A 25,744-nucleotide genomic window follows, 5' to 3' on the forward strand; every position below is an offset into this window, starting at 1 on the left:
AAATGCAGAAAAAATTCCAAAAAATTCCAAAAAAAATTCTAAAAAGTTGGAAGTTCAAAAAAAAAATCTAAAATTTCGAAAACATAAAAATTAAAATTTCAAAAATTAAATTTAAAATTTCAAACTGAAATAAAACAATTTATTTTAAATATGTTAATTTTAAACTTCACTAATAAATTAATTTCTTTTTAAACAAACTTAAATTTTCTATTTTTTTATAAATAATACCAATAGATCTCTTAACAAATATGTAAAATTTACATAACATAATAATAATAATTTTTTTCTTTTCTATATTTTTAAATGGTATGTCTCTTATCTAAGAAGTTTCACTCACACCAAAACCTAATATATATAAGAAAAAAATCTATTTTATTTAAAATTAACATATTTTTTAAAAAATAATTGTTATATTTTTAGTTTTGAAATTTTAATTTTAAGATTTTTTGATTTTTTTTTCCATTTTTTTATTTTTTTTTCAATTTTCTGTATTTTATTATTTAAAAAAAACTGACACCTCATCGTCAAATGAACAGTACCGGTCACTTATTTGCCTTGAAGAACAAGTAAACTTCATTGGAGGTTTGTTATGCGAAAAATGACACTTTCAAAGTTTAAAGTGTTAGTGAAAAAACTTCAGTGTTTAAAGTGCTAGAATGTGACACTCCGAAGGTTTAAAATGCGATTTTCCCTATATATATATATATATATCCCTAGCTCTGTATATTCAACTTCAGCTTCTTTCTAGCTAAAGCTTCTCTCTATTATCAAAACCCATTATCAATATGTCTACCTCCTACCATGTTCGATCTTGTAGCTTACCAGCTCGGCGGCTACACTCAAATGGTCTCAACCATATCCAACCCCTCAAGAATCTATCTACCGATAATAATAATAATAACAACAGCCTCTCACTTCTCTCACAGCTCTATGACTCTGTCTCTCATCTCTTCAACGAATCACCTTCTTCATTACTACTCCCTCATCACTCCTTCTTCTCTCATCTTCTCGATCTCTCACTTGTACACCTTGACTTGTGTTCCAAGCTAAGAGACATCACTTGCCGCATCAAGGACTGTCTCCGTGACCTCCGTTCTGCTTTCAGGCGGAGGAGACACGGTGGAGATTCTACCATCCGCCGCCACGTTAATTCCTTTATCCGGTCCAGGAAAGCTGTTCGCAAGGTCCTCTCTAAGCTACTCTTGTTGCTAAAACAAGCCGATCACTCCTACTCAGGGATAACTCATCATCTGATCACACTGCTCCGACAAGTCTGTTCCTAAACATTTTTCTTTCTTCAGGACAGTCTTGTTGTCCTTATCCACATCAGTACCAAAGCCTAGGCCTTCTAAGTGGGCTTTAGTAACCAAACTGGTGATCAAGAACGTTGGCGCTCGAGTTGAGACAGGACACAGGAACGAGTACCAGTTGATGGACGAAGAACTACAAAGATTCTGCTCGGCGAAAGAGGTAAAGAAGGAACGAATCAAGTGTTTGATCACCAGCTTAGATAACGTAGATATTGTAGTTGAAGATCTGGAGGAGACGCTAGAAAGCTTGTACAGGCGTATGATCCAAGCTAGAGTCTCTCTTTTGAACATAGTCTCTTTGCATATATGATTTTAATTTTTATCTTTATTCACTGGAATCCATGTGTATGTTTACAACTTCACTCAGGTTTTAGATTAAAACATGTTATCTTCAAATAGACTAATGACAACTAAAACAATATAAGTTCTTCAAACCCAAAAAGGAAACACTTAGCAACAACGACAATTCAAGATATCTAAGCAAGTGTAGGAGGAGATTCTTGATCTATCCTCCAGTTCGTAGGCGGTGGGCAACGAGTCTAGAGTATCGTTGCTGCAACAGACTTTGTATAGATTCCTCTTGATTGCTCTGCTAAAAGGATGCACTCGTTCCCGGATATTCCTAACAAAACGCATACTCTGTTGTCACATAACCAATGTCACAACCCATCAACAAGCACATTTTAACATTTATACAAAGAAAATAGGTTCTCTCTCTCTTGAGTAAGTTGATGTTATTACTATAGAAGAGGAGTTGAATACCTCATGTAGGGAATACGTTTTCGTCTCACAAGTTCATAAATGCTTTGAGTCGTAAGGATGAGGTAGCTGCAGGACAACCAACGTAAGCAGTTAGACAACACCTATGAGATTGAGGAAAGTATCGAGAAGATGTGAATACAGTACACACACCTGGGAAAAGCAAAAGAAGCAGCACAAATATCAAGGAGATCACCAATATGATAAGCAGTAGTATGATAATTGCATTCTTCCACCTGCTCACATTAATTCATGTTTCAACGCATTAGGATCTGTTTTAGTACTTGGCCAAAGGAGATGAAAAAAAGTATTAATACCAAGGCTTGGCTACGTTACTAAGGTAGTCAATGTACATGATGAGTGTCCAGATGCATAGAGCACTCTTTTCACAGTATGTACCGCCTGATATCATGGAAACAAAACGAAACAAAACTTCCATTACAACCCAGCTTTGGTGTCTCTAACATGATTGGAGAATAGTCTTACCAGAATTTAGAATGGTTTTTTTTCTGGCCTACACAAGTTCCCAACCAAACACAGTGATGATATCAAACTGAAGAACACATGGATGACAGTCATGACAATGTTTGGCTCGTGGAGGCTGCAAGGGAGGAAACAATTTGATCGAATAAGGTAAAAAAAAAGTTGAGGAATTGCATACATACGAGACTGAAATGTTTACCTGCTCCACATGACAATACCCGCAAGTCAAAGTTCTGCACGGTTATAAGAGAACAAGATTAAGTGTACGCTGTTGGCTAATTTTCCACTACTGGAGCATCCATCCGTGGTAGATAGTAGAGGGTTTCAAGGCGCAGAGGGAGCCTTGAGCGGGCTTCTGGATTCGGGTTTAGGACTGGGACGCCTTGACTGCCATCGCGGTGGTTGATGAGCTTGAGTGCTTGAATTGTTTATAGATTCAAAGCAAGAGTTGGATTCTGCGGGGAATGTGGGTTTCAGTGCTTTGTGATGTGTTGAGTGTGATTCAGGTTACTGTTGGACAAGTTGGTGAACTCTTTTTGCAAGCCTATGCCTCTTTTTTTTCTTGAGTACCCCTCCAGCTCTTCTCAGCTGTTTGGTGGAATTCAGAGGAGGTTGTGTTGTGGAATTCATTCGGAGTCGATTTGGAATCCGTCATGGTCATTTATTTTTTATCAAACTGACATTTCTAAAGCTTGCCTGAGTCGGTTAAGGGAAGAATTTGATTGAAGCTATGGTTACTGGTGCAGAGTCAGCCAGGTAAGTTGATCAGAGAGACCATGGATAGTAAAGATGTCTTGAGTGGTAGTTTACATTTGGCTTAATAGTGTTTTTTGGGTCTGAGAATGAGCTGCCTTGGAATAGAATCCGGGAGCTTGTTCTGCCAGACGATTTGTACCTATGGGATGAAATATTTAACAAGGCGTTTGTGGAAAGAATGAAATCCATTATGGACTCCAGATTTGAGGATTTGGCTAAAGCTGTCAGTGTGGCAGAGTCAGTGCAGGTCAAAACTTCCAAGCATACTTAAAACAGACATTCTACAGGTGGTGGTGTGGTGTCTGGTTCATTGAGCCTAACGCAAAGAAACTTGGTCCGGAAATAAATCATCACCTGAAGAAAGCGACTTCCACAGTTGTCTAACGGTGTACTTTGGTCCTGAAGTTAGCCTAATAAGAGATGCCGTTGATAGGCACTGCCAAAGTGTTTTGGAAGACCTCCTAAGCTTCAGGTCCGAAGGTTATAGGATCTTTCTCCACAGTGTCTCAGCACTTCTTGCAGATGTAGATAAAGAACTCGAATTTCTCTGTGAAGCACTTCCACCTTGTGGAAATCTCTTTTTATGGGACGTCTTTTGTTTGCATTGCTGAACCACACGAAATACCGTCCCCTTGAGTCTCGGTTCTCCAAGACTGTGGTGTAAGGAAAACAACGACTGCAATTTCTGATAAGTTATCATCCTTTGCTGAGGAAACCAAGGTTTAGCTCCATCACTGCAGTCACTGCTGACAGTCCTGGAAAGCAGTTGCATACTAACTGGGCTTAGGAAGCAAAGTTCGTTAGCTGTTGCCAGCACCACTACTTAAGGCAGAAGAGAAGACAAGTCCAAAATTTGAAGAGCTTCATACAACTATGCTAAATCTGTGCATTAAGTCTCTTACATTGTGGATACCAGATGAGCTTTCAGCTATTCTCTTGCGTGATCTTAGGACTGATGATGGATTGTCTTCTACAACTCCTTTGAGGGTAACTAAACACGATCTTTATCCTTTTCTGCTTAAGTCAATTTTGCAAAATTTTGCTTCAAGCTTTGTTGGAGAATTTTACCATTACAGACAAACAAAACAATTGAGTTGTGAAGAAAGTCTTTTGCTATAATGAATTTACTTGCAACTACTGAGTATTGGATGGTCTGTACGTAGCAAATAGGACAATTAACAGATCCAACTTTCAGGCGAAGGCAGAAAGGAGGCTCATGGTATTGGATGGTCTGTAGGTAGCAAAGAAGGATCCTCATCTATAAATTCGGCATTAGAAGAAGAAGAAGAAACAAAGCGAATGGCTGTACAACAAATGAGAGCAGTGGTATGTAAATCATGTTGACTGTACGCTGCTTATGTTTTGCATTCCTTTTTATGGTCTTGAGAACATTTTCACTTTATGCAATTGCTAACTTTGGATCATAAAATAACATCATTTTTATTAATTAAACTGATGTCAAAATAATTTATAATTACATAGAAGCCCTAATAAAACGAAAGATATGAATTGAAAGAAAAAAAAAAGACTCTACACCAAAACAAAAGAAGAAGAAAATAAGATTGATTGCTTGTAGAATATCCTTACTCGTTTTAAAAAAAGACTCTACACCAAGCAATCAATCTTGGTTGAATAACTCTTATCATAATTATATTAATTGTTGTACAGTCTTTTTTTTTTAAATTAGAAAAATATATTCTACAAGCAATCTTTTTGTAAAAAAAAAGATTAAGATATTCTACAAGCAATCAATCTTTTTTTCTTCTTTTTTTTCTTTTTGTAAAAAAAGATATTCTACAAGCAATCAATCTTTTTTTTTAAATTAGAAAAAGATATTCTACAAGCAATCAATCTATTTCTTATTGTCTTTGGAGACACTATGTATGCTCAAACTTTTCTTTTCTCTTAAAAAAAACAATTAATATAATTATGATAAGAGTTATTCAACCAAGATTTGGCTTCTTCTTTTTTTTTCCTCTCGTGTAGACTTTCCATCTTCTGTACTTCTGGACATTGGTGATCAGCCAATTTTCCAGTAGAATACATTTACACCTGAGCAGAATTAGTTTCCTCCTCCAACACCTCTTGCTTCTGCTGAAATCAATGGCATACTACATAATCAAACCATCTTAACCCTTTCTTTTCAGAGATATACGAAAAGTTTGATAACTATGTGTTTCTAGTGTAATTTGTAATGGTTAGAAAAGACTATAAGAGAATGAATTTTAAAAATAAAGATCTTTAAGCCATAAATAAAATACAAGAAACTGTAATCTTTGCAGAAAAAATAACAGAAAAAGAAATAATAATAATAATACCTTTATAGTTTTTTTTTCATTAAGTTCGTTGGATTAGCAAACCTTCTTTTGGATCATGCAAACGAAGAAACATAATCATCACCATCATCATATAAGGAACAATTCTTCATGCCACCAATGGGTTGCTAATGAGACGTCATCTTACTCATTTTTTTAAAAAAAGATTGATTGCCTGTAGAATATCTTTTTCTAATAACAAGAACACGGTTAACTCAGCCTAAGCACTAGAGAGACGAAGTGGAGATTGAGATCATGAGAAAAGAATATGCTTTTAGATAAGAAAAAACTGTTAAGAATAAAACACAATTAAATGAGAGCCACAAAACCTTAACTGCATTGTAATCTCTTTTTTTTTTAATTAATATTTCATATCAGAACAAAATAAATAAATGATAAAATAGCATAAAATAACATCATTTTTATTAATTAAACTGATGTCAAAATAATTTATAATTACATAATTTGTATTAGTGTCATTATTCTTATTGATGTAAGTTTTGTATCAAATTAATAAATGATGTTAACAAAAAAAAGTAAATACATCAATTATTTAAGTGATAAATATATATATATATATATATATATATAAGAATATCAGTTATGTTAAATTGATACAAATGAATAAAAAGCAAATCATTTTATTGAGCTGATGCAAAATTAATCGATAATAACATTACTTCTTTATAATTGATGCTGAACTAGTTATATTTGTCTCATTTGTTAACAAGTAACTTAAAATATAATCATTTAATTTTCTGATACAATGTAAGTGATTTAATTCACTTATTCTTTTGTAGTGTCATATGTCTCTTAGGTATTATGAGGTACTCTTTGCCACTCTCTTCTTTGAAATTGGAATAAATAAAAGAGAATTTGCACTCTCTACCTATACAATTTACCATGTTTAGTGATCTACCTAAACACACGGTTGGCACTGTTTTTGCCTCAAAGTTTTGCTCACTCCATCATTACTAATTGTCTCAAAGTTTTACTGCTTTGAATAGTTACCTAATTTCTATGTTTCTTTTGTATATCTAGTCAATTCACTCTAACTAAAAATATATTTATAGTGTAGAGACTACATGAAAAATATAGATTTATACAATATAAATAATGCAAATATTATTTGTAATTTTTTTGATATATATATATATATATATATATATATAGTATATTTAATAAAAAAAATGATAGTTTATAAGATATGTGATAAAATATATTTAATAATTTTGCATTAAAAAGTATACATTTTAAAGTTGAATATTTTATATATAACAATACATAACAAAAGACAATCATTAATTGCAGTTTTCATTCAAATTAAAAGATATACATATTGTTACATGTATAATTGATATACAGTTTAAGAAATAGGATCAAATTGACATTGAATTTCAGCTAGATAATCTGGGCAAAAATTGTAATGTTTAGTAAATAAGGGGTAGTCATCGCACAAAATAAATAAATGAAAAGATATTTTTTTTCCTTCAAACGTCGCTCGAATCTCCCTCCCATAACACTTGGAGCTCTTTTCCCTCTACGGCGATCTTCGATCATCCCTCTGTTCTCCGGAGATTTTCGCCGTGCACGTTTCTCTATCCGTGTTTTGTATATACCCAACCTTATACCGAGATCTTTAACTCTATCTCCATCAAGTTTGGCGGCTTCCGACGACGGCGTCGTAGATCTGTTTGGCTCAAAAGAGGAGATCTAGGTATTGCTTCGATCCGCCTCCAATATTTGTCCCACCTGACATAATAAGTTTGATGTACAGTGAGAAATTGAATTGAATTAGGCGAAAGACGCTCCTTGTTGCAGATACTTTCCTCAGGACCTGGACTAACGTTTGTGGAAACTGCCCAAGCCATTCTGATATGGATGGTGAGCTCTAATTTGATTACTATTTCTGATGATGCCTCCGATATTAGACAGCCAGTTCTTGATAACTAGTTCTTGATCACCATTATAACGCAACGTGATAGAGGATGGGTGTGTTAGACGTACGTTAGTATTAGAGGCTCCTCGTTGGTGTTTGTGCTCAAACTTGATTATCTTTACTCCATTTCTAGGTTGCAAAGCTATAAGTAGATCACCTTCGTTATTTAATGGTAATCAAGATGCAGCAGCAGAGAGGTAGCCGTTGACTGAATGTTCTTTTCTTCTGTAGAGCTTCTAAAAGAGGACAATTAACAGATCCAACTTTCAGGCGAAAGCAGAAAGGAGGCTCATGGTATTGGATGGTCTGTAGGTAGCAAAGAAGGATCCTCATCTATAAATTCGGCATTAGAAGAAGAAGAAGAAACAAAGCGAATGGCTGTACAACAAATGAGAGCAGTGGTATGTAAATCATGTTGACTGTACGCTGCTTATGTTTTGCATTCCTTTTTATGGTCTTGAGAACATTTTCACTTTATGCAATTGCTAACTTTGGATCACTTTTTGCAGCAGTCGTCGTCATTGTTAGAGCAAAGCTTCCTTTTCTGCCTAAACGAGTATGGATTTCATCTAGTTGACCACTATCAGGTACGCGTGTCATATTTTTTTTTTTTTTATGCTGAAAGGGGCTCAAACATTCGGTGCTTTTCCTTCTAAATGAATGTTGAGGGGTTTGTTTGTCTCATCTTCGTGCATAAATAGTATTAAGATTTAAGATTAAGATGCGACCAAGAAACATCAACTAATGACTTTATGACATAAAAAAAGTGTATGTCATAAAGCTATGTAATAATAAGCCCAATAAGTAAAAGGCCCAACTGTCCAATTTAATCCCTAAGGTTTGGTTCATACGATCTCAAAGTTGTGTTGTAGATCTCGAAGCTTTAGATCTCAAAGTTGGTCGTTACTTGTTTCCAATCGACTTCACGGCCGGTCTAGCGTTGCGAGGTACGGCGTTATATATCTCTCTCTCTCCCCGATTCCTCTTGTAGGTCTCTATCATGTTGTAGTGTGTTTTTTTTTATTTCCTTTATTTTTGTAACTGACTTTCCTTTTTTATTTAAGAGTGCCTCCTCTATTTAAGCCTGGGTTGCCTTCATATTTTATGCAGATTGATTTGTAGAGAAAAAAAAAATGGCTACAAAGCGACAAGAGAAGACAAGTTTTATCAAGGATGTTGCTCGGTTGGTTTCCCAAAAGGGTTTGGAGACTGAGAAGACGCTGGTGGCCCTTAATAAGGATAATGGTGAAAAATTTAGCTTTTTGTTGAGGTCAGACCCTTATCACGCATACTACCAGGATAAGCTTAATTATTACCGTAAGGAGGTGGCTCAGGTTACCAGCAGGCCTCATGCTCCTCCGGCTACTGCTAGTCATAATTGCTCTGTAGCTGATGATGGTGAAGAAGAAGCCTTTTGTCTGTTGCCTACTTATAGTACTCTGTGGAGTAGTTCGTTCAGTCGTCCTCCTGGTATCTCACTCAAGGATTTATATATCATGAAGCTCACTGCTCAGTTTATAGCGCGGTATGACATGCACTTTCTGCGAGCTTTGAAGGAGCATGTGGCTCAGAATCCGAAACCTCAGTTTGATTTTTTGAAGCCGACTAGTAGCAGGTTTAAGTTCTGTGGTGGGCTTGTTCGTGGTTACGCCAGTGTAATAAGGCCATACATAGAATCTCTGATGAGAGATGGTGGTGGCATTATGCCGTTAGTGCTGCCACCCGGTGAGTGTTGGACGAGATATGATGATTATGACGATATGCCGCTCTGTCTTCAGTTTTTCTTCGACCGTCTTCAATTGGAGAAGCTGGAGGCTGGGGATGAGATGGCTCTGATCGACTTGCATGCTTTCGTGAGTGGTGTCGACTTTTTTGCCCAGAGGGATAATGACGCCTTTGCTACTGTCATGTCAACAACTCCACACCTTTCGAAGATGATGTACGAATGGCCTCAAATGCAGCCATCGAAGCTTGTTAGTGATGATGATACAGAACCAGAGCTAATAGATGCACCTCGTTCATATGAAATCCTGGAGAAGCAGCTCACGCTCAAGGAGCTGGGTATTATTAAGCTGACAGCGATGTTTGTGGCTCGGTATGGCTCAGAATTTCGGCGGGATTTGATGGAGGTAGTCTTGATGAACCCTCTGTTTGAGTTTCTGCAGCCAAGTGATTGCAAGTGTTCAAAGTTCTTCAGCTCGCTTGTTAGAGTGTATTCCACTGTTATAATGCCTTCCGACAAGTTGTGGTACGGTGACGATTCTACGGCTTTCGCCCTTGAGTTTTTCTCCCGCACTCTCCAGCTGGAGAAGCTCGAAAACGGAGATGAGACGGCTGCTATTGATTTGCATGCGCTTGTGGGTGGAGTTGACTGTTTTAGTCACATGAGTGAAAGCCTCTTTCTTGCTTTCGCTCCACAACCTGAACACCTTTCGACTATGGTGAAACGACGGGGATGTCAGCTTCTTACTGAATTCCATAAGGCTGATGATGAGAATCTAGATGGAACTGATCAACCTGATGGAGTAGCTCGGCCTTACCGTTTCAAAAGTAGTTTTAAGTTCCCTGAAAAGGGGATCACAGTCAGGGAGCTTGGTGTTATTATGCTCACAGCACAGTTCGTGCAGCGGTACGGGGAGAAGTTCCGGCTGGGTTTGAGGAGGAGAGTTGTTATGAACACTCAGTTTGGGTTTATGGTCTTTGGTGACAGGAGGCACTATTTCTATTGCGGCCTTCTTTGTGCGTATAGAAGTGTATTAAGGCCCTGCAAAAGGATGAAGAGGAGCGCTGCGTATACAGATACCGTTCTTGACATGTTTTTCGAGATTCTCCAATCGCAGGAGGGGGAGAGAATTGGTTTGCATGATTTTGTGGGTCTTGTTGACTGGTTTGCTCACGTGGAGGAGGAATATTATTCTGTTGTGGTGCCAGCACCTGTACACGTTTTGATGAATATGATCCCACCAACACTCAGGCTGCCTAATACGCTTTTGCTGCCTCCAATGAAACCTTCAGTTACTCATGATCCTGCTCAAAGAAGACATGACCATCTTGCATCTCCTGCTGGGCGGTCCACACTCCGGGAAGAGTATATTATTAAGGTGACGGCGCAGTTTGTGGTGCGGTATGGGACGAGTTTTGAGCGAGCTTTGAGGAGGAGAGTGGCTGAGACACCTAAGTTTGAGTTTATGAAGCCGACTGGTAGAAAGTTCCGTTTGTATGCAAGTTGTGTTGAGGGGTTTGCACAAGTATTAGAGCCTTGCAAAAAACGTGTTGATTGTATGGACACAGTTCTTGAGGGTTTGTTCTGTTTTCTGGATCGTGAGCATGAGGAGGCAGTGGGCATCGGGTTGCATGGTTTTGTGGATGTTGTGGATTGTTTTGCTTCCATGGATCATGTGGTGCCACAATGCCTCATTCCACCGGGATGCCAAGTTCATCTTCGTGCTCATGGTCAGCCTTCAAGGAGGGGGATGAAGCGACCTGCACCATTTGAGGAACCAGAGCCAAATAGGAAGAGAGCCAAAAAGACAAACAGACTAGAGTCAGGTCTTGGTCCAGAAGAAGACCATTCTCATGCTAAACATCCGGTAAATTTTTTTTTCATGCTTTTGGTGTGTTTTGTTTTGTTTTAATTCGTCTGAGTTTTTGTATCTGACTAGCAATTATACATTTTTCAGGGTTGGTCTACTTCAATCACGGTATTTGTTCCAAACGTCGGTGAAGTGAAAGTAGCTGGGTGATCCAAAACAAACAGGGGGAAGCACAACCGCTTTTTATCAACTCTTATTTATTTTGGATTTGGGGCCTCAACTTGCAACGTTTCCTTCTCTCTAGTTATGTAATATATGTGTTATTCAAGTACACACTCTTGATTTAGCGCAGATCTTTTATCTATTTTTAATCATAAAATATTCTAACAAATTTCACAATATTTAAAATAAAAATATCATCGAATATTATTTTGCAATTAGATTTTGTTTAAAATTTTAAAAATAGAAATTACTATTAAATAATATTTATGATAAACTATTAACAGAAATCATTTTTGTTATTTTAGTATATATTTATTTATTTATGAGATAGTTTAGCTCATATCACATTTTAAAATAGATAATTGTCATGTGTCAAAATCATGTTACCTATTAATTTTGAAAAACTAGGCTCAATATAGTATTTTATGATAAGATTTCATTAAATTTGAGAAAAAGAAAATTAGTATTAAATCAATTATTTTTCAAATCTGTTTTTTTCTGTTAATTGAAAAAGGAAAAAATTTTCAAGTTACTATTAAATAATTTTAAATTTGTTTTTTAACATTAAATTATTTTAAAAATTATTTGTTTCAAACTTAGTTTATTTTATTTTCATGGTACATATATTTTTTAATCATTACATATTTAAAACACATGTCACAAGAAACAAATTGTTTTCAAATAATCTTTTGCAATTATATTTTGGTTAGGATTTCAAAAATGGAAAATTACTATTAAATAATATTAATAATTACTTTCTAAAAATTTAGTTTTGGTTATTATCTTAGTATATATTATTTTAATTATGATATATATTAGAACAAGACACATTTTAAATATATAATTGTCTTCATATTAATTATCAACTTTGAAGAACCAAGCAATTTAAAAATTTATTAACAAATTAAATTATAAAATTCAACAATATAATAAATTATTTAATAAAAATCATGAACAAAAACTATCTATTAAATAAATAAATAAAATTCATCTATGTATCATGATTATAAATTAAAATTTTAACTTGAACTTATGTAAAAATTTTAATTATAAAATAAATTTCACAAACATATGCAAATCAATCATAAAATTATAATAAAATTATTATTACTTTATGTTTTTTTTAAAAAAAAAATTTTTGATCACTCAATTACCGGGTTTATATCTAGTACCTATCAATCAATACTATTAATTCTTCAACATGTCCAACTGATATTAGTTGAGTCCAAATATTTAATTATAATTATATATACTAATCACGTGCTATATGTGTCTAACCAAAACAGTTACATTCTTTTTTGAATGCAACAGTTACGTAACTTCTTTTTCGAATGCAACAGTTACTTTACGCAACTTTGTTAACAATGATTCGTTGATTTACCTTCGTTTTTTTTTTTGAACTTTAATTGATTTACCTTAGTTGATTTACCTTTTACACATAATATTTCAAGATCTATGAAACATAAAATTGGAAAACAGAAGCAGAGTATATTTTCGATGATTGGTTAATGAAGAATCAATAATGTGATGGTGGTTTCTGATGTAGCCATGTGTTAATGACAATCGGTGGTGTATTATTAATAGGTTAGTTCACTGCCATGAGTTAAACTGTTCCAAAAAGAGCGTGACTTGTGATGGTGGTTTTTGAAAATATGGTCAAGGTTTCTGCAAGAAGAAAACATGGTTTTGAAACCTAAAGTGGTGGTGCGGTGGTTATGACGTCACTTAATACTCAACCATTGTAACCTAATTTCAGCATGTATTGTTTTATTAGATACTTCTAAACCCACTTTGTAAAGCTTTTTGGGCTTAAGCAATGAATCAAACATTGACAGAAAAAAAGCAATGAATCAAACATTGACAGAAAAAAAAAAACAGTGAATCAAACATATGAAAAAAATATTTTCTCTGAATAGTCAAAGAAATCTAGACAGTATAATATTTACAATATATATATATATATATATATATATATATATAATTTGAAACTGTAAAGTAGACATATGTTGAATAATATTTACTTTTTGGTCAATTATTATAAATAATATTTTATTTTTTGGTCAATTATAATAAACAACCAGAAATTACAATACAAACAATTCTTAAATTTTAACAAAATATCAAAAATATAATATTTTCTTCAAATATAAATAACTTAATATATCAAATAATAAATATATTTATTGGTTCTCTAAATCAGCACTCTTTCGAGTTATATGATAAAAGTTTCATCAAAATTTAAAAATCACAAATCAAATTCATCCATTTTATGTACAAATAAATATATATATATATATTTTAGAAATTAAAATTCAATTTTTATTTAACCAGACATTAATTCATTCAAATTTTAAATATCTTTCACATACATTAAGTTTATCAATTAACAAAACACATGTTTAACATCGTTTAATTGGACTTTTAATAGAAATAAATATTCATATAAACTTATTTAGTTTAACGGGTTTTAAATAGGTTGTTTAAATAAAAATATTTATTAAATGCGATTTTACAGTGTTATATCCGAAAACAATATCAAACTCAACCTACAATGAAAACTGACCAATTTTTAAAAATATATTTGAAAAATTATATTTTTTAATGTACTCTTCTATATTAAAAATATTTTCGGATATAACACTGTAAAAAACGTTCGAGCATATAGGTCAAATCTAATAAAATATGAGACTTTGATTTTCGGATCGTTTTCGAGCCGGGTTTTTTGGATACAAATATTTATGACTTTTATGTTAGATAACTACTAAGAAAACATAATATGTTGCAAGAGTCGATTCTGAGTAAGTTTTTTTTTGTATACGGATATTCATGACTAATTATGTTAGGTAAGTAATAAAAAAATATAATATGTTGCAAACTTTAAGAATGAAATTTAAAAATAATTTCTCGAAATACATATGGCACAAGTTTATAGTTATGCAACTTGATATATTTAATAAATGTATCAAAAATTATATTAAATTAAATTAATATTAAACGTAAATATAATTATAAAAAACATAAGTATAAAATTTTCAAAAAATTAAAACCAAAAATATACCCGACCTTTTAAAGGGCGGGTCAAAATCTAGTTTTACCTTTAAAATCTAAATAGAAAAAGGACTATTATACCCTTAGTTTATTTTCTCCCACAAATCTCTAAATTCAATCGACAAACTTTCTCCGACGAGACCGAACGAGCTCTCCGATGACCTCCGCGATGAGTTCTCCGATGACCGCTCCGATGAGCTCTCCGACGAGCTCTCGATGAACCCCTGGCGGCAAAATGTACAAGACCCGTCCCAAGAGAACCCCGGCGGCAAAATCCTCAGCAACGAGTACCAATCAAAAGAACTACCCAACACTCGAATCCAACCCTATCGGAGATGGTTCGGTACGTTTTAATGCTTCATATAACTCAATCAATTTAAAAGCTTATCTCTTTGTTGATTGTATCCTATAGGGAACGCGCGTGTTATGAATCAGAAGGAGCTGGAGTACTTTAGGGAAGAGAGGAAGACGAAGATGCCGAGTAATTACAATGTGATTCTAGGTGGAGGAGAGGAACAGACAAAAGAAGCTTTCGATGTAGCAAGTAATATATTGCATTTTGTAAAAATGTTTTATTGGAATTTATACTGGTGTAAGAGCTGTTCAACGGAAGGAATGTTATATTTTAGGAGATCTGAGAAGAATCACTGTTATACACACGCGTGGGCATCTCGTGCTTACTTAGACATCAGTAGCTAAAAGCTTTGGCTATATTTGTTCTTGTGTATTTGGTTATGGGGTGAATCTCCTCAGAACTCGTATCTCTTTTCAGACTGTTAGTTCTAAATGCACATTGGAGAGAGATGTGCTGATTCATGTTTAGACTTTAAGGGCTCTTTTGTACGAGTGAAAAATAAGCAGATACTGTATTGCTTGTTACTTTTAGTATATTGATGTTTCAGCTTTTTGCTCTCTTGTTTTGTATGTACAATTCCTGCTTCTTGATCTCTTGGGCAGAGTAAGCTGATGTGTTCCATTTACAGGCTTAAGGATCAGCGAAGATGAGTGACAATATTATGGACAAAGTTACCGCATTCGGTGAGCACCTCAAGATTGGAGGTTCTGAAGTAAGCAACAAAATCACTGCCGGTATGAGCTCGATGAGCTTCAAAGTCAAGGAACTTTTCCAAGGTCCGAACCCAACTGATAAAATAGTTGAGGATGCTACTTCGGAGAATCTAGAGGAGCCTGACTGGGATATGAACTTGGAGATATGTGACATGATTAATCAGGAGACTATTAACAGCGTTGATCTGATCCGTGGGATAAAAAAAGGATAATGATGAATCAGCCTAGGATTCAGTACCTCGCCTTGGTTTTGCTTGAGACGTGTGTTAATAACTGTGAGAAAGCGTTCTCGGAGGCAGCTGAGAGAATCCTTGATGAAATGGTGAAGCTAATTGATGATCCACAGATAGTTGTGAATAATCGAAACAAAGCTTTGATACTGATAGAAGCTTGGGGAGAATCGACCAGTGAACTCCGCTACCTACCAGTTTTCACAGAAACTTACAAGGTAAACTATGACCTGGTACATTACAAATTGCTGCTGAGTTCTACCATGAACGTTCCATTTACATTTCTTAATTGTGTTGATGTGTATTACGACTTTATTGGCTTTGCTTATCTAGTAAACATATGACGTACTTGCCTTTAGAAAATTCAGGTCAAGCGAATGTGTTACAAGATCATGACTATTGTTTCTGACTAGTTTGGCTTTGATCGATCACAAAACAAGTCTTGGTGTTTTTGTCCTTTTGTAGAGCTTCAAAGCGAGAGGTATCCGTTTCCCTGGACGAGACAACGAGAGCTTGGCACCTATTTTCACACCTGCTCGGTCAGCTCCAGCACCAGAAGTGAATGTTGATCCTGCTCAGCATTCGCATGAACCTTAACAACATGTTCAGTATAATGCTCTTGTTAAGATATTTGTGATACTTAGCTTGGATTGGTTCTGTTGGAACCTTTTGAAAAACTTAATGTACTTTTTAAAATAACATTTGTAATATATAAAGCCTTATAAAAGACTAAGAATCATTTATAGTGATTTTATAAATATTTATAAATTATCTGTACACCTTTATAAATAATTTATAAACTATTATAAATAATTTATAAACTACTTATAAATGATTTTATGAATATTTATAACACCTTAAGATGACTATATAAATTCTTATAAATGATTTTACACTTATAAATTATTTTTATAAATATTATATACATATATTATTAGAAATGATTTATAATGATATACTAGATTTTTGATCCGCACACCCATGCGGTGTATATTTTTATAATATATGTTTTTTCATTTCAATATTAGAGCTGGATAAAAATTCTGAATCTAAAAAGTTGATCCAATCCAAAAAAAAGTATAAAATCCGAACCGAAAATGATTAAATATCAAAGTTTAGGTATTTAGAGAACTGAAACTGAATCCGATCCAAACCAAAGTATTTCAGATATCTGAATGTATTCGAAATAGATTTATATACTGATATATATTATTTTTTAGACTTAATGTATGCAAAAACATTCAGAATATACATGGTACTTATAAGTTGGTTTAAATAATTAAAAATATATATAAATAGTCAAATGTAAATATCTAATGGATGTTTTTGATCCGCGTCCCCGCGCCGATTTTCGTCTTTCCTTTTAATTCAGTATTTTTATATTTTTAGTAAAATATATTTTAAAAAGTTGAGAAAACATATAGTAGTTTATATAATCTTTGTTTATAATACATTCATTTGTTTCTTGTCATGAATTACATAAGTCTGTTAGTCTATATATTTTTATTGGATTTGAATATTAGTTGGACTGATATCAAATAAAATCACATAATTTATATGGAAACATTTATCTTTAGTTTTAAAAATCAAATAAAACTTAGAATATGAATTTAAAAGTAATTTAAAATGAACTACATATACACTAAATTATATATAATATTTACTTTTGAAATTTTATTTTATTTAATCTTTAATATTTTATAATTAAAGCAGTATTGGGATTTAAATTGATTAAATCTACATTAACATTTTCTTGAGACACTAATCTACATTAACATATACCTAAAAAGATGGATTTGATCATAAATGGGCATAAATAATAGTAAATATTATATTTAGCCCATAATTGATTTATTGTAACATATTATTCCGGGGAGAAATCTACGAATATACCTACCTAACAATTGGTCTTGTTTCTTTTTCTTTTTTACCTAAGCTTTTGTGCACTAAATATTAAAAGTGGCAAGAGTTACAATGGAGCACAAATGTGCTTTTAAAGACTTCTGGAAGATGAAAAGAAAAGTGATTGGCTCATAGTTGATTATTGAGGCAAGGCCCAACAAAGTGGCAACTTAATTGAGATTCAGAGAAAGATAACGAATGGGTTGCCTGGAATAATGAAGCCCAACAAAGTTTGTTTTGATTTCTGCAGAAATAATTAAACCAAGGCATATTAGGATAACAAACCACGTGATTCTAGGTGCACAACATTTTGTAAAATTTATTACGCAGGATTGGTAGTAATAAAACGACAGTGTATAAGTTTAATGGCATTGAATGGTAATTTTTGTGGAAAACTTAGGGTTAAATAATATTTGTACTTCAGTTTTAATAGATTAGATAAATAGCTTATATGTTCTTGTAAATAGTTTTACAAACCTTCATAAATAGTTATATAAATATTTATATGTGTTTTATAAATTTTATAGATGGTTGATACAAGGTTTTATAAGCTCTTATAAATTTTACAAATGGCTCATAAATGATTTTACAAACCTTTATAAATAGTTATATAAATATTTATATGTGTTTTATAAACTTTATAGATTGTTGATACAAGGTTTTATAAGCTCTTATAAATTTTATAAATGGTTTTACAAACCTTTATAAATAGTTATATACATATTTATATGTGTTTTATAATCTTTATAGATTGTTGATACAAGGTTTTATAAGCTCTTATAAATTTTATAAATGGTTCATAAATAGTTTTATAAGCCTTTATAAATAGTTATATAAATATTTATTTGCATTTTATAAATTTTATAGATGGTTGATACAAAATTTTATAAGCTCTTATAAAATTTATAAATGTTTCATAAATGGTTTTATAAGCCTTTATAAATAGTTATATAAATATTTATATGTGTTTTATAAATGATATATAGATTCTTATAAAGATATATAAATCCTTTATAAATGTTATATAGATGATTTATAATATTTTATAAAAGATTTATAAACCCTATATATGGTTTATAAACCGTTATAAATTATTTATAAATGATTTTTAAATATTTATAATGATTTGTAGACTTCTTACAAACATCTATATTATTTATTATCATTTAAAAGTGGTCTCATCATGTGTATATGTATAGTTTGTTTATTCATATGTGTGCAAATCCTGTCTCTCATGAACCAACAGATATCAGAGATCATTTCTCGATTCGAACGCAAGGATTCAAGCTTCTTGGTATCAAGGTCATTGTTCCTTCCAAGGATTTCGCACAGAAGCATTACCATGATGTTAGTGTCCCTGTCTCCTCTAGGAACTGTCCGTTTCAGGTCAACCTAACATACAAGTAAGAACTAGTGTTTGACCCGCACACCCGTGCAGGTGTTTATTTTTATTTTTATAAATAAATATTTTATTTTACAAAAATGGTATAATATATATTTTAAAATTTATCTATATTAACTAACTGTTTAATATTAAATCTCTAAACACAATAATTTTATAGTTTATATTTTTTTTTGAACCGTCAATCGTTTTAGCCACATTTCAAGAGTATGATTTGTGCGTCGGGACAAATGTATTTGTATTCTAAATTTATTTTTTAGTTTTTTATTTGTTATTTTGAATAGTTTTAGTTATTTTAGGTAATTTAACTAATTTTTAATTAGATTAGTGAAAATATATATTTTGAGCTTTTTTCAAAAAATTTAGGTTTTTAAAAATATTTTAAGACGATTTCAAACATTGGTTATAATCGATCCGAATCGAACACAGAAGGAACTGAACCAAACTCGATCTAATAATTAGTAAAACCCGAATTGAACTTATGAGTATTACACCAAAAATTTGAAAATCTGTATGAACCGAACCAAATTCGATGGGCCTAAACGACCAGTCATAAGAGTAATACTTGTTTTACTAAGTAAGTTTTGTTTTTTTCTGAATATGAGTAAAAATTAAACTATATAGGAATTCTATATATTTTGTGTTAAAAAAAGAGAGAATTCTATATATATTGTTAGTGTGGGTGTGAAGATACAGAAGGAGATCTATACTAAATATTTAGTTTTGCGTGAAATGCACTTAGATTGAATAATTAGTAACCGATAATGATTTTTTTTTGCTTGAAACTGATAATGATATTTTAAAAATTATTTAGATTTGGTTAGTTCCCTTTTTAAATAGTTAGATTAGAGTTATTCTTGAGTTCACTAATAGAAATCAAGTATTTCATAATCAATATTTTTTTTTTTTTAAAAGGAAATAAAATAACAACTTTCCAAATTCGACTATAAGGTGGTTTAATACATATTATATTAGTTGTTTGAGAATCTTACAAACGGTGTTACAAACAAAAAAAGAATCTTACAAACGATTTACGCCCTAATAAATAGGTACTTCATATAAAGTTTTTAAGGAAATAGAACTTCAAAGAAAATATCAATCATGAAATTTCTATTTATGTGATAGATATATAGGAAAGAATATTATAAATCGTTTTTTCATTTAAATATTGTCTTCCTCAAGTATGACATCTTTTTGGTTAATGATTTAGCTAAGTGTAGATGGAATGTGCTTGATTTTATGATTATTTTGTGGAGCTAATTAAGATTATATGTAGTATGTTGATTACACTTCAAACATTCATAATATATATGTCTAATGATATCAGCTTGAGAATTTTTAATGATTTTTTGTATATTATAAAATTTGGATCCGTAAATTTGATGCACTTCATTTTACACTTTTGGTTTATTAAAAGTTGTGAACCCATACATTGATTGGACGTCCACTTTCACAATTTGATGTTTTTCTTTTGGTAAAATTTCATAGTTTGATGTTTTTATATCTAAACACATAAAATGAGGGTTGGTATGAATTACGTGTATTGCATGAAAACCAATCTTTGATAGTGGTGATAGTGGAATATGATGTACAATAATAATATTAATTTTATGTGCACTTGATTTTAGAATCTTGGCTTATTAATAGTTGTAAACCAATTTATACAAAGATTGGAAAATTTTGCCGGCTAGTAAATAGTAAACCGAAGTATTTTTGTTTGTTATGAGATAAATCATGTTAATAATGGGAAAGTCAATCCTAATGGGCTGGTTAATTGACGAAAGGGCTTTTAATTATTACTAAAACTATTGTGTTTAAATCAATGGCATTCAATTGTAATTATTTAGAAAAATTCAGGTTTAATTCAAATTTGTACTTCATTTTTAATAGATTAGATTAACTAAAGCATCAAAAAAGTTGAGAAATGAGAAACTTTAGGTGATAGCTACCTTGCGGTCATCTATTACATGTTCTTCCTCCAAAACTTTCTCAGCAACAGCTGAATCAGCATAAGTCACAAACCCAAACCTTCTTGGCTTTCCAGTCATTCTATCTCTCATGATTACAGAGTCTACGACTTCTCCAAACTTCTCAAAGTACTTTGCAAAATTTTCTGAATATCAAAAATGGAATTAAAATGCAAAGAAAAAATAAACCAACAGAACAAGAGAGAATCACAATGACTTTGAATCTTCCAACGTGTAAAGAATCTAAGATAACACCATCCATGTTAAGTTCCAACAAGCTCAATTTCAGACAAAGAAAAAGACACAAGAAAAACATGTTACCTTCAGTTGTTTCCCAAGAAACTCCATCTACAAATAGTTTCCTAACACAACAAAACGTTCCATCAAAATCTTTAGCTTCACATGAAAATCATACAAAACAACAAAAAAAGAAAACAAGAATAAAACCTAAGATAACACTAACCCAGGAGAACACATGGACGGAGAAGAATGGTGATGGTCAATGGATTTCTTCATCTGCAACCCACCAGTATCTACAGCTGCTGAACCACCGTTCTTCCTGTCATCATCAACAGTCTCCACTACATAATCCGACGATGGTAACTGTTCTTGTTGTAGGTGACGATGGTGAGAGTCATCATCATAACCACGACCTGAGTCATAATCCATCGATCACTGCAGACACACACACACAAAAAACCTTAACTTTCTCCTTCTCCCGATGAACCACAAGTAAACAGCAAAACAAGTAAAGTTTGATTTTTTTTTTAATTCATGCAAGTGCCAAACTGGAACTGAGATAAAAGATAAGAATTAGATCAGTGTTTACCCGTTTACCCTGGAAACAACTCAATTACTCATTCAAATCGTTTGTGAGATTGGGACTGATCTCAATCAAAGCTTCTAGTAACAAAATGAATACCCTTCTTCCATACCGATGGTTCTGGCGGAAGAGGAACAGTGGTAAGAACCTTCAATCGCCTCAAGAACGAAAGTTTCTGGATTTGATGAGGAACGTGACACAGAGAGAGAGAGTATCTTGGCCTGAGAGAGAGAGAGAGAGAAAATAGATATTAACGGGAGAGAGCGAGGAGAAGTAGATGAAGTAGATGAGTATATTGTAGTCTTTTACACATTAATTAATGAATGTGATATTTGTGAAAATGTCCATTCATTAGCGGTAAAGTTGATTTATGGTACACAAAAAGTGTATAAGTGAAATTTCCCCATAAATTTTACTTTTTTAGTTTTAATTATGTTTTTAAAATCTATTTTTGTATAATATTTGATAAAGAAGTAAGGTTTTTCAGTTTTGTTATCAATAATTTATTAATAATTGTTTACTTTGAATTTGAAATTTAATTTTATTATTCACATATAATATTTATGAATTTTTTAAGTCTTGTTATTTAAAAACCCGTTAAACCCGCAAAAAATACTAAAACACAGCTACCGGTTAAACCACTGGTTGATAAATAGATAAATTTTATGTTTTTTTAGATTTTAATTATGTTTTTAAAATCTATTTTGTATAACTTTTGATAAAGAAGTTAGATTTTTCAGTTTTGTTATCGATAATTTATTAATAATATTTTACTTTTGGTTTACTTTGGATTTGAAGTTTAATTTTATTGTTCACATAACACATATAATATTTATGAATTTTTATGTCTTCTTATTTAAAAATCCAATAAAAACCGCAAAATCACTAAAACTTAGTTACTGGTTAAACCACTGGTTGAATCAATAGATAAATTTTACTTTTTTTTTAATTTTTTTATGTTTTAAAATATTTTTGTATTATTTTTATACAGAATTTAAGTTTTCCAGTTTTGTTACCGCTAATTTATTAATAATGTTTTAATTTTGGTTTACTTTGGATAGTTTAATTTTATTATTCACATAACACATATAACATTTATGAATTTTTAAGTCTTGTTATTAAAAAAATAATAAAACCCGCAAAATAACTAAAACCCGGTTACGGGTTAAACCATTGATTGAATTAATAGATAAACTTTTCTTTTTAGTTTTTAGTTATTTTTAAAAAACTATTTTGTATATTTTTGATAAAGAAGTTAGGTTTTACAGTTTTGTTATCCATATTTATAATGTTTTACTTTTCGTTTACTTTGGATTTGAAGATTAATTTTATTATTCACATTACATAAATAAATGTTTACGAATTTTTAAAATCTTGATATTTTTTGTTAGATGTCATAAATCATAATCTGTTATAAAAAATATTTAAATAATTTAAGCTTTTTTGATATTTTATATGTCAATTGAAATAAAAAAAAATATTAAAACAAAAGTTAAATATTTTCTTAATATTTTTTAAACATAAATATATATATATATATATATATATATATATATATATATATATATATTCTAACCTATTATTTTGTGTTTTAAGTGCAACAAACATTTATTAAATAAAGATCAAAGTATAAGGTAACAGTTTAGCTAAATTAAATAAACCAATGTTATGTATATATGTATATGTATATATGCGTTTTGTTTTGTCAACATTTGTATCCAGTGCTTTTTCCAAACAAAAAAAAGAAACGTGACCCGGACGAGTTAGTCCAGTGGTACCCCGAAGCTTCGGCTGAGGGAACGCGGATTCGAAACTCGGGTGGGGAAGCGTGTCCAGGACCTTAATCGGTACAGACACAGGTTGGTGCCGGGTCTAGGTGGTGGGTCTCGAAGGAGCCAACACCTCAAAAAAAAAAAAAAAAAACGTACGTATCCAATGAATGTTTTATTGGAAACATTAATGCATGTATGTTTATTGAAATCTTCAAAAAAAAATGTATGTTTATTGAAATAAATAGAGAAGGACGTGGATCCCTTTGAGTAGTTATACGGTTATATTTTAAACTAGACAATATATATATACTAGTAGTATTCCGCCGTTATGCGCCGGGTTTATATATTTTATTTTTAAATGAATTAATAATTTATTTATGATTTTAGTAAAGAAAATATGTTTAAAAACATGAAAATGAATATATGTTAAAAGAGAATGATATTTTCTGAGTAGTGTATTATTTTTTTTTAAATTTGGTTAAGTCAATATAGATTAGTATAAATGGTTGTGACTGATTGATTAAATAAAAATATAATAAAAAATTGTTAGTCGTAACAAAGTAAATTCATTTGAAATATAAACATAGAATAAGTTGGTGTTTTATAAGGAAAATGTAAATGTTTGTGTTTGTTTTTGTGATTATTTTGTTTGAAAGAATATAATAAATTATTTTATCCTCTTAAAGTACTAATAATTTTCACATATTTTATCTACGTTAAAGATGTGGCAATTTGTTGGAGGCTTCATTGTGGTTGTATTGATTAAATAATTTGTTTTCAAAGGGATCCTGAGTCTAGTGAGTGAATTTTTAATGATGCTCCAACATTGATCGAATTTGAATTGATTAATTTTCCTGGACATCTTATGCAAAAACTCTTTACCTCTTCAAAATTGTCTCGGCAAAACATTAGTATGCCATACAGATTGAAGTGAGAAAATGGACAAATAATAAGAAAATAAAACTCTATTAATAATGTTGTACTATATAAATTTATTAATTTACAGATTTATCAATTCATAAAAGTTTCATTTTAAAAAAAAATAAATATATATATATATATATATATATATATATATATATATTATTTTTGAAAATATTCATTACAGTTTATAATTCGACCTGCATATCCTTTTTATTATAATATTTGATGTATATGAGAATATGTATCATATAATTTACATGTGTTTCAGATACAAAATTTTAGATATTATAAAACAATAATAAAAATTCATTGTAAATCTAAATCAAACAATACATTATATTATTTTTACTTATAGAAAATCTATATATAGAAATTATTAAATTATGATTCTAGTGAGACTATACATTTACATGAGATCTTATTATTTTATCAATTTGTTTCATATTTTGAATTGGCCAAACTGAAAATCATATTTATTAATTAATAATGTTATTAATTTATATAATGTTAATTTCTAGTGCAGTAGATATGATCTTCTAAAAAGTGAACAAATATGTAAAATTATTTTCGTTTGCCAACAAAAAAACTGTAAAATTATTTTCATGTTGGACACATGTTGGTTTCTAATCCACCGTAAGTGTTTAATATTCTATATTGTTAATGTTCTTTTTTTTTTGTCACAAAATATATTACACATGTTAATGTTCCATATTACAAATCTAGTTGCTTGCTTACGAAAGTGGACAAAATAGCGACCGACCAAACATACAAACTGGATATGTATAAGTTAGCGACCAAGCAAGAAAAAGTGGAGCATTCTATTAAAAAAAAAAAAGTGGAGCACTATCTTAACTAATAAAGTTGGTTTTTTTTTCTTCTTGGGAGGATTAATGCCATGTGGCATTCTCTTTTTAATAACTAAAATTTCTTTCTCAATTTTATTTAATGTGTTTTGGTCTTAATTGTGATTAGGTAATAATTAAAATTTTCTTCTCAATTTTATTTAATGTGTTTGGGTCTTAATTGTGATTAGGTGTTAGTTTATTTTAAATATTGGCAATTTATTACAATGATGTTTTAATTTTGGATTGGAAGTTTAATTTATTATGAATTTTATGTCTTGATTTTTTTTAATTTCATAAACTCTTATGTTACATATTTTTTAAATACTTTAGACTATTTCTTAATATTTTGTATGTCAAATAAAAAATACAAAAATAGAAACTAAAGTTGAGTATTTTCAAAAAAATTAAACATAAAATAGATACATATCCAAACTATTACTTTATGT

The 25,744-nt window shown here is 31.3% G+C and overlaps 3 protein-coding genes, 1 long non-coding RNA gene and 3 pseudogenes across 8 annotated transcripts; 4 read left to right on the forward strand and 3 right to left on the reverse strand.

Annotated features, from left to right (window-relative positions):
• Positions 1-785: 785 nt before the first annotated feature.
• Positions 786-1,638, forward strand: LOC108841580 (uncharacterized). Its single transcript, XM_057001367.1, is given in 2 exon segments — positions 786-1,286; positions 1,288-1,638. Coding segments are annotated over 2 exon segments (834 nt in total). The 3' UTR covers positions 1,621-1,638.
• A 122-nt stretch (positions 1,639-1,760) lies between these two features.
• LOC130508671 (protein S-acyltransferase 10-like) lies at positions 1,761-2,850 on the reverse strand (annotated as a pseudogene).
• A 15-nt stretch (positions 2,851-2,865) lies between these two features.
• LOC130508672 (conserved oligomeric Golgi complex subunit 1-like) lies at positions 2,866-4,549 on the forward strand (annotated as a pseudogene).
• Positions 4,550-5,100: 551 nt separating this feature from the next.
• Positions 5,101-5,881, reverse strand: LOC108839628 (uncharacterized). The gene is made up of 2 exons (XR_001947695.2): positions 5,627-5,881; positions 5,101-5,399 (listed from the first exon to the last, which is right to left on the reverse strand). It is a non-coding gene; the product is annotated as an uncharacterized LOC108839628 (long non-coding RNA).
• Positions 5,882-7,149: 1,268 nt separating this feature from the next.
• LOC108839021 (uncharacterized) lies at positions 7,150-11,486 on the forward strand. 5 transcript variants are annotated; one of them, XM_057002932.1, is made up of 8 exons: positions 7,150-7,340; positions 7,422-7,507; positions 7,696-7,759; positions 7,833-7,963; positions 8,072-8,149; positions 8,435-8,509; positions 8,673-11,152; positions 11,243-11,486. In XM_057002932.1, exons 7-8 carry the CDS (start codon positions 8,696-8,698, stop codon positions 11,303-11,305), a joined length of 2,520 nt encoding a protein of 839 aa, XP_056858912.1. In that variant the 5' UTR covers positions 7,150-7,340; positions 7,422-7,507; positions 7,696-7,759; positions 7,833-7,963; positions 8,072-8,149; positions 8,435-8,509; positions 8,673-8,695; the 3' UTR covers positions 11,306-11,486. The 5 variants fall into 5 exon arrangements, with proteins under 5 accessions (XP_056858912.1, XP_056858911.1, XP_056858913.1 ...); XM_057002931.1 differs by lacking the exon at positions 7,696-7,759 and having other exon boundaries at positions 7,794-7,963; XM_057002933.1 differs by lacking the exon at positions 7,696-7,759 and having other exon boundaries at positions 7,794-7,963; positions 8,075-8,149.
• A 2,953-nt stretch (positions 11,487-14,439) lies between these two features.
• Positions 14,440-16,412, forward strand: LOC108840300 (TOM1-like protein 1; annotated as a pseudogene).
• Positions 16,413-18,699: 2,287 nt separating this feature from the next.
• On the reverse strand, positions 18,700-22,046 carry LOC108840220 (uncharacterized RNA-binding protein C660.15). The gene is made up of 5 exons (XM_057002936.1): positions 21,764-22,046; positions 21,398-21,609; positions 21,256-21,296; positions 20,917-21,080; positions 18,700-18,957 (listed from the first exon to the last, which is right to left on the reverse strand). The coding sequence occupies exons 2-5, from the start codon at positions 21,601-21,603 to the stop codon at positions 18,718-18,720; spliced, it is 651 nt and encodes a 216-aa protein (XP_056858916.1). The 5' UTR covers positions 21,604-21,609; positions 21,764-22,046; the 3' UTR covers positions 18,700-18,717.
• Positions 22,047-25,744: the final 3,698 nt, after the last annotated feature.

This window comes from Raphanus sativus, chromosome 2 (assembly GCF_000801105.2).
Source record: "Raphanus sativus cultivar WK10039 chromosome 2, ASM80110v3, whole genome shotgun sequence".
Taxonomy (NCBI): domain Eukaryota; kingdom Viridiplantae; phylum Streptophyta; class Magnoliopsida; order Brassicales; family Brassicaceae; genus Raphanus; species Raphanus sativus.